This window comes from Haematobia irritans, chromosome 5 (genome assembly GCF_050003625.1).
Source record: "Haematobia irritans isolate KBUSLIRL chromosome 5, ASM5000362v1, whole genome shotgun sequence".
NCBI lineage: Eukaryota > Metazoa > Arthropoda > Insecta > Diptera > Muscidae > Haematobia > Haematobia irritans.
In genome coordinates, this window is record NC_134401.1 from 159,210,864 (window position 1) to 159,229,189 (window position 18,326).

General features: G+C 27.1%; 1 protein-coding gene across 1 annotated transcript; it reads left to right on the forward strand.

Moving 5' to 3' along the window:
- Positions 1–5,193: 5,193 nt before the first annotated feature.
- Positions 5,194–18,326, forward strand: LOC142240117 (uncharacterized). The gene is made up of 3 exons (XM_075311830.1): positions 5,194–5,475; positions 12,680–13,298; positions 17,948–18,326. The coding sequence occupies exons 1-3, from the start codon at positions 5,208–5,210 to the stop codon at positions 18,243–18,245; spliced, it is 1,185 nt and encodes a 394-aa protein (XP_075167945.1). The 5' UTR covers positions 5,194–5,207; the 3' UTR covers positions 18,246–18,326.

An 18,326-nucleotide genomic window follows, 5' to 3' on the forward strand; every position in this document is an offset into this window, starting at 1 on the left:
ACATTTTGACAAAATTTTCTTTAGAAATAAAATTTTAACACAATTTTCTATAGAAATCAAATTTTGATTAAATTTTCTATAGAAATAAAATGTTGACCAAATATTCTATCAAAATAAAAATTTGACAAAACTTTCTATGGAATTTAAATTGTGACAAAATATTCTATTGAAAAGAAATTTTGACAAAATTTTCTATAGAAATAAAATTATGACAACATTTTCCATAAAAATAAATTTTTGGCAAAATTTTCTATAGAAATAAAATGTTGCCTAATTTTTCTATAGAAAATAAATTTTGACAAAATTTTCCATAGAAATGAAATTTTGACAAAGTTTTCTATAGATAATAATTTTTTTTACTATATTTTCTATATAAATAAAATTTTTACAAAATTTTCCATATAAATAGTTTTTTTTCCAAATTTTCTATAGAAATAAAATTTTGTTAAAAAGTAAAATTTTGCCATTTTCTTTAAAAATAACATTTCGAAACAAAATTTCTATAGAAATAAATTTTTGATAAAACTTTCTATAGAAATACAATTTTGACAAAATTTTCTATAGAAATAAAATCTTCATTCGTTTTTTATACCCTCCACCATAGGATGGGGGTATATCAACTTTGTCATTCCGTTTGTAACACATCGAAATATTGCTCTAAGACCCCATAAAGTATATATATTCTGGGTCGTGGTAAAATTCTGAGTCGATCTGAGCATGTCCGTCCGTCCGTCTGTTGAAATCACGCTAACTTCCGAAAAAACAAGCTATCGACTTGAAACTTGGCACAAGAAGTTGTTATTGATGTAGGTCGGTATTGTAAATGGGGAATATCGGTCCACTTTTACGTATACTTCCCATATAAACGGACCCCCAAATTTGGCTTGCAGACCCTTTAAGAGAAGCACATTTCATCCGATCCGGCTGAAATTTGGTACATGGTGTTTGTATAAGGTCTTTAACAATCACGCAAAAATTGGTCCACATCGGTCCATAATTATATATAGCCCCCATATAAACCGATCCCCCGATTTGGCTTTCGGAGCCTCCAAGAGAAGCAAATTTCATCTGATCCGGCTGAAATTTGGAACATGGTGTTAGTATATGATCTCTAACATCTACGCAAAAATTGGTCCACATCGGTCCATAATCATATATAGCCTCCATAAAAACCGATCCCCCGATTTGCCTTTAAGAGAAGCAAATGTCACCCGATCATCCTGAAATTTGGTACATGGTGTTAGTATATGGTCTCTAATAACTATGCAAAAATTGGTCCACATCGGTCCATAATTATATATAGCCCCCATATAAACCGATCCCCAGATTTGACCTCAGGAGCCTCTTGGAAGACCAAAATTCATCTGATTCAGTTGAAATTTGGTACGCAGTGTTAATATATGGCTTCAAACACCCATGCAAAAATTGGTCGAAATCGGTCCGTAATTATATATAGCCCCCATATAAACCGATCCCGAGGAGCAAATTTCATCCGAGTCAGTTGAAATTTGGTACACTGTGCTAGTATATGGCCGTTAACCACCATGCCTAACTAGGTCCTTATCGGTCTATAGTATATACAGCCCTCAGATAAATCAATCCCAATCACACATAAATTGGTCCATATCAAAACTTCTGTAAAGATATAAAATTTTTACAATATTTTCTATATAAATAAAATTTTGACAAAATTTTCTATATACGTTAAATTTTGCAAAATTTTCCATAGAAATATAGTTTTGCCAAAAATTTTCTATGAAGATATAATTTTGCCAAATTTTTCTATAGAAATACAATTTTAATAAAATTGTCTTTATAAAAAAAATAATAAATGTTTCTATATAAATAAAATAAAATATTAACAAAATTTTCTATAGAAATAAAATGTTGACTAAATGCAAATACTGAAAAAAAACTTCTAAATTAACAAAATTATGACAAAATTTTCTATAAAAATAAAATTTTGATAAAAATAATATTTTGACAAAATTTTCTATAGGAATAAAACTGTCCCAAAATTGTTTATAAAAATTAAATTGTCACAAAAAGTTCTATAAAAACAAAATTTTGACAAAAATTTTCTATAAAAATAAAATTTTTACTAAATGCAAATACTGAAACAAAAAACTGCTAAATTAAAAAAATAAAACATATTTTTCATACTAACCACACACAATATTTTCACAAAAATATCTATAGTTAATAATATAATAAAACAAGTATATACGGCCGTAAGTTCGGCCAGGCCGAATCCATGGTACCCTCCACCATGGATTGCTTAGAAACTTCTACGAAAGACAGTCATCCACAAATTTCAACTCACTCGGATGAAATTTGCTCCTCCAAGAGGCTCCAACCTACTTTAACCTAACCTAACCTATCACAATGGACTGAATAGTCTAAGTGAGCCTGAAATTTAATCGGGCTGCCACTTTAACCTAACCTTTAACCTAAGAGGCTCCAAAACCAAATCTCGGGATCGGTTTATATGGGCGCTATAAATGATTATGGACTGATATTGACCACTTTTGCGTGGTTGTTAAATATCATATACTACCACCACGTACCAAATTTCAACCAGATCGGATGAATTTTGCTTCTCCAAAAGACACCGGAAGTCAAATTTGGCTATCGGTTTATATGGGAGCTATATATAATTATGGACTGATAGGAACTAATTCCTGCATGGTTGTTGGATACCATATACTAACATCACGTACCAAATTTCAATCGAATGGGTAGAATTTTGCTCTTCCAAGAGGCTCCGGAGGTCAAATCTGGGGATCGGTTTATATGGGGCCTATATATAATTATGGACCGATATCGACCAATTCTTGCATGGGTGTTTGAGGCCATATATTAACATCACGTTCCAAATTTCGACTGAATCAGATGAATTTTGGTCTTCCAAGAGTCTTCGGAGGTCAAATCTGGTGATCGGTTTATATGGGGGCTATATATAATTATGGACCGATATGGACCAATTTTTGCATGGTCATTAGAGACCATACACGTACACCATGTACCAAATTTCAGGCGGATCGGATGAAATTTGTTGCTCTTAGAGGCTCTGCAAGCCAAATCGGGAGATCGGTTTATATGGGGGCTATATATAATTATGGACCGATGTGGACCAATTTTTGCATGGTTATTAGAGACCATATACTAACACCATGTACCAAATTTCAGCTGGATCGAATGAAATTTGCTTCTCTTAGAGGGTCTGCAAGCCAAATTTGGGGGTCCGTTTATATGGGGGCTATACGTAAAAGTGGACCGATATGGCCCATTTGCAATACCATCCGACCTACATCAATAGCAACTACTTGTGCCAAGTTTCAAGCCGATAGCTTGTTTCGTTCGGAAGTTAGCGTGATTTCAACAGGCGGACGGACGGATGGACGGACGGACATGCTCAAATCGACTCAGAATTTCACCACGACCCAGAATGTATATATTTTATGGGGTCTTAGATCAATATTTCGATGTGTTACAAATGGAATGACAAAGTTAATATACCCCCCATCCTATGGTGGAGGGTATAAAAATTTTATATAGAAATAAAAGTGTCACAAAATGTTCTATAAAAACAAAATTTTGACAAAATTTTCTATAAAAATAAAATTTTGACTAAATGCAAATACTGAAAGAAATTCTAAATTAAAATAATAAAACATTTTATTATAATAAAATTTTGACAAAATTTTCTGTAAAAATAAAATTTTGATAAAAATAAAATTTTGACAAAATTTTCTATAAGAATAAAACTATACCAAAATTTTTTTATAAAAATAAAATTGTCAGAAAATTTTCTATAAAAACAAAATTTTGACAAAATTTTCTATAAAAAAAATTTTTGACTAAATGCAAATACTGAAAAAAAAACTTCTAAATTAAAAAAATAAAACATTTTTTTTATACTAACCACACAAATTTTAACAAAAACTTCGAAATACGATTTTTTTTAAATGTGGTAGATTTTTGTAAAATTTTCTTAAAATTTTGGTAGAATATATTTGGCCCTGGATACAACATTTAATCGTCACGAATATTGCTCAATATGCTTTTGTAGGCTTGTGAGCAATAAAATTATCCACTATACCGGGAGGAAAAAAACTCATCAAAACGAGGTTCCCCGGAATGCATTAACTTCATCATAAAAGTCGAACATCACATTCAGGTGGTAACCACTGGCCGCTGAAGAGAACCCATCGGAACAATTCGATATAAAAATTCCGCTTCATAGGTATGGTGCAACTAATATTGCTGACTTATTACTTTGCCTGGTGATCCTAAGCCGTACAACAAATATTTTTCCTAATAACTAGAATTACGTCTGATAGTGAAGATGAAGACATCTCCCAATCAAAAAAAAAAAATTGAGGAAAAAGTGAGAAATTTGGGAAAAGACCGTTAAAAACGTAAGAGATTATTTTTGTAACTTGTCGAGTACAAACTAAAGTTTATTTAATAAATTAACAAGTAATTACCACCATCTCAGTATTAGCCATAAATGTTAACAAAGCGATAAGTAACAAGTGACAAATACTTTAGTAGCTAACTTCGTTCGTCAGGCATGAAAGACTTCTTCAGCAGCACTGGCCAATAGTATTTGGAGATTCAAGCGGCTACTACCAAAATGGAGCAAAGTTAAACGCCCCCGGGGAAAAATCAAATTTTAGTACTTAAAAAAATTTGCACATTTAAAAAATTACCAACGGTTTTTTTTAATTAAACAAAAAATAGAAAAAATTATCTTAGACGTTAACTAAAAGCATTCCAAGGAATTTTAGCATTAGTGATTCAGAGCTTACAACATCCAAAAATTAAAGACTTCTCGTCTCTAAATAAATATTTGAAGAATTTTAGAATGCTACACGAAAAAGCCATTTCTTGGTCAACAAACATATACACGCACCCTATGCTAGGCCTTTAGACGATCCCAAATGAGAGTAAAAAATGGAGAAAGTTGGTGTGATCGAACAACTACTACCCCCTCCCTCCGCTGTGGGAAACTATGAGCCATAGATTTTTATGGGTAATTCTTGATGGGCACTAATGTTGCCTGCTTATCATAGATATTTGGTGGTGGTATATAAGCCCATAGATAGCATCTAAAATAATTCAGTATTTGTTAATAGAAAGAATCGAAGAGTTAAGATAACATTTAACGGAAAAAGACTTTAAACTCGAGTTATTTTGTTAAAATGATCGGTACAAGGACAATGTTTTTGTCCAAATTAATTGTGATCTTAAGTGTTATTGGAAGTTATTCCAAGCTAGTTTTAGCCTTGGACGCTACTCCCACAAATGATACCATGGATATATCATTTCGTGAAGCTCGACGCAGTAATATGGTAGAAAGTTGTACTACCACCGATGATGAAGTGGGGACCTGTATGTCACGTTTTAGATGCATGAATTCTGGTGGAACTGCAAAAGGATATTGTGGATCTTATAATGTGTGTTGTGAAAGTAGGTGCAAACAGATATACTGGAAAAAATATAAAATATGACATTAGTAAATATGACAATAGTATACATGTTATGGTACCACTCTTCTCAAAATTTGATAAAACGCACTTCAAATATATGAGCACCAAGTACGGTTGTCACTCGAACCAAAAATAATCTACCAAACTTTGGAGCAAATTTCACCTAAAAACTACAAAACAAAAAAAAAACTTGTTTTGTCAAAATTATATTTCTATAGAAAATTTTGTCAATTTTTTTTATGGAAGATTTTTGTTTTTTTATGGCAAATATTATTTCTATATAAAATTTTGTCAACATTTTATTTTGATATAAAATTTGTCAAGTCTTTATATCTATAGAAAGTTCTGTCAAAATTTAATCTTATAGAAAATTTTGTCCAAATTTTATATCTATAGAAAATTTTGTCAAAATTTTATTTCTATAGAAAATTTTGTCAAATCTTTATTTCTATAGAAAGCTTTGTCAAAATTTTATTTTTATAGATAATTTTTGGTTTTAGAGAAAATTTTATTTCTATAGAAAATTTTGTCAATATTTTATTTTTATAGAAAATTTTATCAAAACTTTTTTTTTATGGATAATTTTGGTTCTATGGAAAATTTTATTTTTATATAAAATTTTGACAAAATTTTATTTTTATATAAAATATTGACAAAATTTTATATAACATTTTGTCAAATCTTTATTTCTATAGAAAATTTGGTCAAAATTTTATTTATGTAGAAAGTTTTGTCAAATTTTTATTTCTATAGAAAATTTTGTCAAAATTTTATTTCTATAGGGAAAAAAATTGAGAAAATTTTATTTCTATAGAAAATCTTGTCAATATTTTATTTTTATAGAAAATTTTGTCAATATATTATTTTTATAGAAAATTTTGTCGAAATTTTATTTTTATGGATAATTGTTGGTTCTATAGAAAATTTTATTTTTATATAAAATTTTGACAAAATTTTATTTTTATATAAAATATTGACAAAATTTTGTATAACATTTTGTCAAATCTATATTTCTAAAGAACAACAACATTTTATTTCTATAGAAAAAAATTTGTGAAAATTTTATTTCTATAGAAAATTTTGTAAAAATTTTATTTCTGTAGAAAATTTTGTCAAATCTTTATTTCTATAGCCAAAAAGTTGTGAAAATTTCATTTCTATAGAAAATTTTGTCAACATTTTATTTTATGGATAATTTTTGGTTCTATTTATTTTTATGTAAAATTTTGACAAAACTTTATTTTTATATAAAGTATTAACAAAATTTTGTATAACATTTTGTCAAATCTTTATTTCTATAGAAAATTTTGTCAAAATTTTATTTCTATAGAAAATTTTGTCAAAATTTTATTTCTATAGAAACTTTTGTTAAAATTTTATTTCTATAAAAAAATTTGCCAAAATTTTATTTCTATAGAAAATTTTGTCAAAGTTTTATTTCTATAGAATATTTTGTCCAAATTTTATTTCTTTAGAAAATTTTTATGGATAATTTTGGTTCTATAGAAAATTTTATTTTTATATAAAATATTGACAAAATATTGTATAACATTTTGTCAAATTTTTATTTCTAAAGAACAACAACAAGAACATTTTATCTCTATAGAAAAAAATTTGTGAAAATTTTATTTCTGTAGAAAATTTTGTCAAATCTTTATTTCTACAGAAAAAAAAAAATGTGAAAATTTTATTTCTATAGAAAATTTTGTCAAAATTTTATTTTTGTGGATAATTGTTGGTTCTATAGAAAATTTTATTTTTATACTAGCGTAACCCGGCCCGCTTCGCTGCGCCTTCCGAAGCGTATTTGGAGGAACATTTTGCGTTAACTTAGTCAACTATATCCTTCGTGCTGAAAACAAATTCGAAAAGATTTGAATTCTTTTAAACAAATCGGACTACTTGATTTTTCGTTTATAGGTACAAATACGGCGGGAGAGGGTGTACCTTCTTCTATATTTCTTGTGAATTTTAAGTGTGGTTTGTCAAGGAAAGGTATCCTTCTCCTCAATATATCTGAAAATTAAGCATTATATTATAATAACATACAAAGAATTACTGTTTCCCATCCAATAAATCGGAAAAAGCAAAAGTAGTAAAAAATTTTACCACATTAACATTTGCTAAAATGTTGGAAAATAATGCACTCTCTACGTTGGCTGCCAATTTCATGTAAATTTAAGTTCTTTACTAAAAAGAAGTCTGGCAGAAGCCTGTGCAAAAATCATAAAATTATGTACCGAGTTCCCATTTACGGACAACCCTCTACTTTCAACTTAAGAAAAAAACAAACGGACAAAAGGGAACCCTCTCTTTACTAATAAGAAGTCTGGAAGAAAGAAGCCTGTGCAAAAATCATAAAATTATGTACCGAGTTCCCATTTACGGACAACCCTCTACTTTCAATTTAAGAAAAAAACGAACAAAAGGGAACCATCTCCCCACCTTCGCTCCACTCCGATATCGGACTATCACGTACCCTATATTAATTTTGCAACTACTAAATGGTCCCTATAAATTCTGTCGAAGTAAATCGATAAAGTTTATTTCAATTTTCCCCTTCCCCAACCAGATATCGAAAAAAAATCATATACCTACTAATCATCAATCATGTATACATTTAATCACCTCCTCCCACGTTCCCTGTAAATTTCAAGTAGATCGGAGATGTTTAAATTTTGCTCTATTGTTTTAAAGGGACGTCACTTTTCCCGATACAATATCGACAAATACCGTAGTGAATAGCATCCCTAACTTTCCCTGAAAATTCTTGAAACTTTCCTTCAAGCGTGGGGCAAGGAAGGTTGCCTCTTCGTTCATAACCTTCCCCCACTGCTTTTGTTAATTTCAAGAAAACTTAAGAATTGTTGTTTTTTTTTGTAGCTTTAGAGGAGGACCTCCTCCCCGACCAAATATCGAAAAGTGATGTAGCGTATCTTTTGTAAACGTCCCAGAAAATGTAAAGCAAATTATAAGCCTAAAGGGGCGACCTCTCTTCCATTCAAATATCACAAAATCAGGTATCAACTATTAACATCGTAACCTCTCCCCAGTCCTCTGTAAATTTCAAGTAACTCGGTAAAGTTTTATTGTTTCTCTGTATGTACTTAAGAGAAGCGGATGTCTCCCTATGCCCTTTTATTTTTATTAAAAAATCAGGAACCTGATATAAATTTCATAACCTCACCCATTTGTTCCGTAAAATTTCAGTCGGGGGAGTTTAGTTTTGTTTTCACTGTACTTTAAAAAAAAGTCGGGCAAAAGGGGTGGCGCCCCTCCCCTACCAAATATCGAAAAAAAAAATGTAGCAGATTTTTGTCTAGATGCCAACCCCAACATTCTATGAAAATTTCAAGCAAATCGCATAATTTGTTCCAAGTTTCAAAAAGTAGGGCAAGGGGGGGACCTCCCCCGTCCACATATGAAATCATCAGGTACCCCATATTAATTCCGCATGTTCTCTGTAAATCTCAGATAATTTAGAGAATTTTAGTTTTTTCACTGTACTTTACAAAAAGTCGAACAAAGGGGAGGTCCCCCTCCGCCACCAAATATCGAAATATAAAGTAGCGGATCTTTGTCTAGATGCCAACCCCAACCTTCAATGAAAATTTCAAGCAAATCGGTCAACTTTGGTCCAATTTTCAAAAAGTCCGCCAAAGGAGAGGTCCCCCTCCGCGACCAGGTGTCAAAAAATGAGGTACCCTATTTTCACCACATGAACGCCCCCTACGATCTCTGAAAGTTTCAAGTAAATCGGATCAGCCGTTTCGGAGCCAACTCGGTACATACAAACAAACAATCAAACAATCAAACAAACAAATAAACAAACATAGATTGAATTTTATATATATATATATAGATATTGACAAAATTTTGTATAACATTTTGTCAAATCTTTATTTCTATAGAACAACAACAACATTTTATTTCTATAGAAAAAAAATTGTGAAAATTTTATTTCCATAGAAAATTTTGTCAAAATTTTATTCCTGTAGCAAATTTTGTCAAACCTTTATCTCTATAGAAAAATTTGTGAAAATTTCATTTCTATAGAAAACTTTGTCAAAATTTTATTTTTATGGATAATTCTTGGTTCTATTTATTTTTATGTAAAATTTTGTCAAAATTTTATTTTTATATAAAGTATTGACAAAATTTTGTATAAAATTTTTTCAAATCTTTATTTCTATAGAAAATTTTGCCAAAATTTTATTTCTATAGAAAATTTTGTCAAAATTTTATTTCTATAGAAAATTTTGTCAAAATTTTATTTCTATAGAAAATTTTGTCAAAATTTTATTTCTATAGAAAATTTTGTCAAAATTTTATTTCTATAGAAATATTTGTTAAAATTTATTTATTTAGAAAATGTTGTCCAAAAAATTTCTATAGAAATTTTCTATAAAAATAAAATATTGTCAACGTTTTATTTCTATAGAAAATTTTATCAACATATCATTTCTATAGAAATGTCGTCTTAGTTGAAGAGGAATATTTTGCAAAATCTACCAAAACATGAAGAGTTCTACCAATCTACCAAACAGCAAAAAATCTATCATTTTTGGTAGAATTCTACCAACTGTGGGAACCATACCACCAAGTCAGTATGAGTGATTTAAAGTATAACATAGGCTTAAAGGGATAAAAAATTCACTTTTTCCCACTAACCAACTTTTTGTCAAAAAATTCGATAGTTCGAATTTTTTGACAAAAAGTTAGTTATTAATATTGGCCGATATATAATTTTGGCATCCTCACAACAAAAGTGGTTACGTCAAAAGTCGATTATTAATAATAGCAAAGTTCCAAAGTCAATTTGTTTCTTTTTTGTAAAAATCCGAAATGTTGACTTGCCATGACTTCAAATTTTAATCACTTACAATTTAAATGTATTACTTTTTATTTAATTTGACCTTGCAAACATCGATTTTTTAAATGTTAAATTATTGTTTAAATCCGATTTTCCCAAATTTGGAGAAATGTTCAACGACAAAAGTCGTTACAAAAATGTTTGAAAATTCGAAAGTCGATTTCCGAATTTTGGAAAAGTCCAAAAGTTGTGCTGGCACAAATCGAATTTTCAAATTTTAAAAATTTAACCTCAAATTTTTATTTTATATTATTTTTTTTTAATAAATATCAGTTTTGTAATATTGGAAAAAGTCTTAAGGACAAAAGTCGAAAGGCGAAATTATTGATAGTTTAAAAATGCATACTTTTAATTTTGGAAAAAATGAATTGTTGACGTTGCACAAATCAATTTGTCCATTTTTTAAATATTAAAATCTAAAATTTTAAATATTTTTATACCCTCCACCATAGGATGGGGGTATATTAACTTTGTCATTCCGTTTGTAACACATCGAAATATTGCTCTAAGACCCCATAAAGTATATATATTCTGGGTCGTGGTGAAATTCTGAGTCGATCTAAGCATGTCCGTCCGTCCGTCCGTCTGTCCGTCTGTCCGTCTGTCCGGCTGTCCGTCCGTCTGTGGAAATCACGCTAACTTCCGAACGAAACTAGCTATCGACTTGAAACTTGGCACAAGTAGTTGTTATTGATGTAGGTCGGATGGTATTGAAAATGGGCCATATCGGCCCACGTTTACGTATAGCCCCCATATAAACCGATCCCCAAATTTGGCTTGCGGAGCCTTCCGGAGCAGCAAAATTCATCCGATCCGGTTGAAATTTGGTACGTGGTCTAAGTATACGGTCTCTAACAACCATGCAAAAATTGGTCCATATCGGTCCATAATTATATATAGCCCCCATATAAACCGATCCCCAGATTTGACCTCCGGAGCCTCTTGGAGGGGCAAAATTCATCCGATCCGGTTGAAATTTGGTACCTGATGTTAGTATACGGTCTCTAACAACCATGCAAAAATTGGTCCATATCGGTCCATAAATATATATAGCTCCCATATAAACCGATCCCCAGATTTGACCTCCGGAGCCTCTTGGAGGACCAAACTTCATCCTACCCGATTGAAATTTGGTACGTGGTGTTAGTATATGGTCTTTAACAACCATGCAAAAACTGGTCCATATCGGTCCATAATTATATATAGCTCCCATATAAACCGATCCCCAGATTTGACCTCCGGAGCCTCTTGGAGGGGCAAAATTCATCCGATCCGTTTGAAATTGGGTACCTGATGTTAGTATACGGTCTCTAACAAGCATGCAAAAATTGGTCCATATCGGTCCATAATTATATATAGCTCCCATATAAACCGATCCCCAGATTTGACCTCCGGAGCCTCTTGGAGGAGCAAAAGTCATCCGATGCGGTTGAAATTTGGTACATTTCGTTAGTATATGGCCTCTAACAGCCATGTAAAAATTGTCAAATTTTATTACTATAGAAAGTTTTGTCAAAATTTCATTTCTATAGAAAGTTTTGTAAAAAGTTTATTTCTATAGCAATGTTTGCCAACATTTTATTTCTATAGAAAATTTTGTCAAAATTTTATTTTTATAGAAAATTTTGTAAAAAATTTGTTTCTGTAGAAAATTTTGTCAAAATTTTATTGCTATAGAAAATTTTGTCAACATTTTACTTCCATAGAAAATTTTGTCAACATTTTATTTCTGTAGAAAATTTTGTCAACTTTTTATTTCTATAGAAAATTTTGTCAACATTTTATTTCTATAGAAAATTTTGTCAAACTGAATTATATACGTATTTAATCGCCTTTTTTTTGTTTAATATACCTCTTATGGGCTAACTTACAATTTAGAAGACAGTGTTAAAAAGTTTTACGATACCTTGCCATCGGCAAGTGTTATCGCAACCCAAGTAATTCGATTGTGGATGACAGCCTTTAGTAGAAGTTCCTACGCAATCCATGGTGGAGGGTACATAAGATTCGGCCTGGCCGAACTTACGGCCGTATATACTTGTTTTTTTTTGAATAATTCGAACAAATGGACTATTAAATTAAAAATTCGAAACTTTAAAACTTTTCTTAATGAAATCGATTTTTCGATTGTTTATAATTACAATCCCCACAACCCATATTTAAAGGATATTTTATGCATTTTTTAAATCTAATCATTATTTAATGTTAAGCACAATATAAAGCAAATATAGCCTTTGTTTTTATAAAAGCAAATTTTTTACTATATATAAACAATAAATTAACTTTAATAAAACTCACATTCGTTTTTCAGCCAATCTCCAATGTGGTGGTATCTCAAAGTTGAAACGTACAATTATCAAAAATCCTTCAACAATAACTTCAGATCGCTGTGAGTATCGCATACAAGCATTTAACGCGAATGTATGCCAACTCCTGATTGAATTCCAACGATGTGAGCTACAACCGCCCACCTATAATCCCAACACCCATACCCAAGAATGTGAAGACCAATTGCAAATTGGCGATTTTAATCTTTGTGGTGATAATAGTGGCCAACATTTGTACATTCCCTTTCATGTGAACAGTGGCATTGATGAAATTATCTTGGCTTTTAATCTACCCAATCGTTGGCCGAAATCCCATTGGCGTTTGGTTATAACACAGTTGGAGTGTCCAGCTATAAAGAAACGTTCGCAGAGTTTTATGCCATTTGTAAATGGTAAAAATTTACCCAGTTTACGGAATATATTCTCATCGCATCATGGCAATGATATGGATCTATTGGCTCCACCTGGTTGTCATCAATATTTCACGCGAATGACAGACACCATTAAGAGTTTCAATTTCAAAGAGGACGGCACGGCTTATTATTTGCCCAATATGAATTATGTTATATGCATACGGCCGATACCGGGAGCTACAATGATAGAGTAAGTAAATAGATTTGCAAGAAAGTTTAAGATAATAAGGAAATATTTAAAATTAAAATTCTTCTCAGAATATTTTGAGAAATCAAAAAATAATCTGCACAAAATTTTTTTTTTCTCCGAAAAACAAAATTTTAGACCAAAAAAGTTTTCTTTTATTGGTACACATAAAATTTTGACAAAATATTCTATAGAAATAACATTTTGACAAACTTTTCTATAGAAATTAAATTTTGAAAAAATTTTCTATAGAAATAAAAATTTAATAATTTTCTATTAAAATAAAATTTTGATAAATTTTTCTATAGAAATAAAATTTTGACAAAATTTTCTATAGAAATAAAATTTTGACAAAATTTTCTATAGAAATAAAATTTTCACTAAATTTTCCGTAGAAATAAAACTTAGACAACATATTCTATATAAATAAAATTCTGACAAAGTTTACTATACAAAAAAAATTTTGACAACATTTTTTATAAAACAAAATTTTCCATAAAAATAAAATTTTTACAAAATTTTCTATAGCTACAAAATTATGACAAAAATTTCTACAGAAATAAAATTGTGACAAAATTTTCTGTAGAAATAAAATTTTGACAAAATTTTCCGTAGAAATAATATTTTTGACAAAATTTTCCATAGAAATAAAATTTTGACACAATTTTCTATAAACAAGAAATTTTGACAACATTTTCTATAGACAAGAAATTTTGACAAAATTTTCTACAGAAATAAAATTTTGGCACAATTTTATATAGAAATAAAATTTTGACAAATTTTCTATAAAAAAGAATTTTGACAAAATTTTCTATAGAAATAAAATTTTTAAAAAAAATTTCTATAAAAATAACGTTTTGACAAAATTTTCTGTAGAAATAAAATTTTGAAAATTTTTTATAGAAATAAAATTTTGAGGAAATTTTCTATAGAAATAAAATTTTGACAAACTTTTCTATAGAAATAAAATTTCCATATAAATAAAATTTTGACAAAATTTCCATATAAATAAAATTTTGACAAAATTTTCTATAGAAATAAAATGTTGACAAAATTTTCTATAGAAATAAAATTTTGACAAAATTTTCTATAGAAATAAAATGGTGCAAATATTTTCTGTAGAAAAGAAATTTTGACAAACTTTTCCATAGAAATAAAATATTGTCAAAATTTTTTATAGAAATAAAATTTTGACAAAAATTTCTATAAAAAATTTTAATTTTTTTTTAAGAAATAAAATTTTGACAACACTTTCTATAGAAATAAAATTTCCGTATAAATAAAATTTTGACACAATTTTCAATAGAAATAAAATTATGACAAAATTTTCTATAGAAATACAATTTTCACAAAATTTTCTATAGAAATAAAATTTTGACACAATTTTCTATAGAAATAAAATTTTGATAAAATTTACTATAGAAATAAAATTTTGACAAAATTTTCTTAGAAATTAAATTTTGACACAATTTTCTTTAGAAATAAAATTTTGACAAAATTTCCTATAGAAATAAAATTTTGACAAACTTTTCTATAGAAATAAAATTTCCATATAAATAAAATTTTGACAAAATTTCCATATAAATAAAATTTTGACAAAATTTTCTATAGAAATAATATGTTGACAAAATTTTCTATAGAAATAAAATTTTGACAAAATTTTCTATAGAAATAAAATGGTGCAAATATTTTCTCTAGAAAAGAAATTTTGACAAAATTTTCTATAGAAATAAAATATTGTCAAAATTTTTTATAGAAATAAAATTTTGACAAAAATTTCTATTAAAAATTTTAATTTTTTTTAAGAAATAAAATTTTGACAACATTTTCTATAGAAATAAAATTTGCGTATAAATAAAATTTTGACACAATTTTCAATAGAAATAAAATTATGACAAAATTTTCTATAGAAATACAATTTTCACAAAATTTTCTATAGAAATAAAATTTTGACACGATTTTCTATAGAAATAAAATTTTGATAAAATTTACTATAGAAATAAAATTTTGACAAAATTTTCTTAGAAATTAAATTTTGACACAATTTTCTTTAGAAATAAAATTTTGACAAAATTTCCTATAGAAATAAAATTTTGACAAACTTTTCTATAGAAATAAAATTTCCATATAAATAAAATTTTGACAAAATTTCCATATAAATAAAATTTTGACAAAATAAAATGATGACAAAATTTTCTATAGAAATAAAATTTTGACAAAATTTTCTATACAAATAAAATTTCCATTAAATTAAATTTTGATAAAATTTTCCATATAAATAAAACTTTGACACAATTTTCTATAGAACTAAAATTTTGACACAATTTTCAATAGAAATAAAATTATGACAAAATTTTCTATAGAAATACAATTTTCACAAAATTTTCTATAGAAATAAAATTTTGACACAATTTTCTATAGAAATAAAATTTTGATAAAATTTACTATAGAAATAAAATTTTGACAAAATTTTCTTAGAAATTAAATTTTGACACAATTTTCTTTAGAAATAAAATTTTGACAAAATTTCCTATAGAAATAAAATTTTGACAAACTTTTCTATAGAAATAAAATTTCCATATAAATAAAATTTTGACAAAATTTCCATATAAATAAAATTTTGACAAAATTTTCTATAGAAATAATATGTTGACAAAATTTTCTATAGAAATAAAATTTTGACAAAATTTTCTATAGAAATAAAATGGTGCAAATATTTTCTCTAGAAAAGAAATTTTGACAAAATTTTCTATAGAAATAAAATATTGTCAAAATTTTTTATAGAAATAAAATTTTGACAAAAATTTCTATTAAAAATTTTAATTTTTTTTAAGAAATAAAATTTTGACAACATTTTCTATAGAAATAAAATTTACGTATAAATAAAATTTTGACACAATTTTCAATAGAAATAAAATTATGACAAAATTTTCTATAGAAATACAATTTTCACAAAATTTTCTATAGAAATAAAATTTTGACACGATTTTCTATAGAAATAAAATTTTGATAAAATTTACTATAGAAATAAAATTTTGACAAAATTTTCTTAGAAATTAAATTTTGACACAATTTTCTTTAGAAATAAAATTTTGACAAAATTTCCTATAGAAATAAAATTTTGACAAACTTTTCTATAGAAATAAAATTTCCATATAAATAAAATTTTGACAAAATTTCCATATAAATAAAATTTTGACAAAATAAAATGATGACAAAATTTTCTATAGAAATAAAATTTTGACAAAATTTTCTATACAAATAAAATTTCCATTAAATTAAATTTTGATAAAATTTTCCATATAAATAAAACTTTGACACAATTTTCTATAGAACTAAAATTTTGACAAAATTTTCTATAGAAATAAAATTTTGACACAATTTTCTATAGAAATAAAATTTTGACAAAATTTACTATAGAAATAAAATTTTGACAAAATTTACTATAGAAATAAAATTTTGACAAAATTTACTATAGAAATAAAATTTTGACAAAATTTTCTACCGAAATTAAATTTTGACACAATTTTCCTTAGAATTAAGTTTTGACAAAATTTCCTATAGAAATAAAATTTTGACAAAATTTTCTATAGAAATAAAATTTCCATATAAATAAAATTTTGACACAATTTTCTATAGAAATAAAATGTTGACAAAATTTTCTATAGAAGTAAAATGTTGACAAAATTGTCTATAGAAATAAAATTTTACAAAATTTTCTATACAAATCAAATTTCCATATAAATTTAATTTTGATAAAATTTTCAATATAAATAAAACTTTGACACAATTTTCTATAGAAATAAAATTTTGACAAAATTTTCTATAGAAATAAAATTTTGACAAAATTTTCTATAGTAATAAAATTTTGACAAAATTTTCTATAGAAATAAAATGTTGACAAAATTTTCTACAGAAATAAATTTTGACAAAATTTTCTATAGAAATAAAATTTTGACAACATTTTTTTATTGAAATCAAATTTTGAGAAAATTTTCTATAGAAATAAAATTTTGACAACATTTTCTATAGATTTAAAATTTTGACAAAATTGTCTATAGAAATAAAATTTTGACAGAATTTCTATAGAAATAAAATTTTGACAAAATTTTCCATATAAATAAAACTTTGACACAATTTTGTATAGAACTAAAATTTTGACAAAATTTTCTATAGAAATAAAATTTTGACACAATTTTCTATAGAAATAAAATTTTGACAAAATTTACTATAAAAATAAAATTTTGACAAAATTTTCTATAGAAATAAAATGTTGACAAAATTTTCTATAGAAATAAAATTTTGACAAATTTTTCTATAGAAATAAAATGTTGACAACATTTTTTTATAGAAATCAAATTTTGACAAAATTTTCTATAGAAATAAAATTTTGACAACATTTTCTATAGATTTAAAATTTTGACAAAATTTTCTATAGAAATTTATTGCCACTGTTGTTCTCAACGAATTTTGTTTGGTGTGGAAGAAACTTTGACAACAAAAGAAAACTTCATTGATCCAAAATTTGTTTTCTCTAAAAAATATTATTTATGTATGAAAAGAAAATATGGTTGATTGGAAAATTTCGATTCCCAGAAGAAAAAAAATTGTTGGTGTATAATTTTTTTTTTTTTCTTTTTTTTTCATTACAGATATCAAGCTACCCACTTTTCTATGTCCAATGAAGTAACCACATCGGCCGGTTATGATAACGATTGCCATAGTACTGTACAAACAGAGGGACGTCGTGAGGATTATCTAATGATACCCCAATCATTTGTGGCCAACAGTTTAAATATTCTTCCCACCTATTATTGTGGGACATCACTGCAAACACGACCATCGCTAATAGCATCACCACCATTCATAATGTATTTCTCTAGTGATGGCATTACAGATGAATCAGAAACTGGGTTCAGTATAACATATCGCATAAGGACATCATTTTAAATATTTTGATACTATGATTGAACAATTAATTGGTAAATTTAAGAGAAAATAAAATAAAAAAAAATGATTTTTTTAATAAAA

Excerpts from the sequence above, each read along its gene's own strand:
- LOC142240117 (XM_075311830.1), top strand. The coding sequence starts at position 5,208 with ATGATCGGTACAAGGACAATGTTTTTGTCCAAATTAATTGTGATCTTA. Across the intron at positions 5,476-12,679 it reads TTATAATGTGTGTTGTGAAA|CCAATCTCCAATGTGGTGGT; the intron begins GTAGGTGCAAAC and ends TTCGTTTTTCAG. Across the intron at positions 13,299-17,947 it reads CCGGGAGCTACAATGATAGA|ATATCAAGCTACCCACTTTT; the intron begins GTAAGTAAATAG and ends TTTTCATTACAG.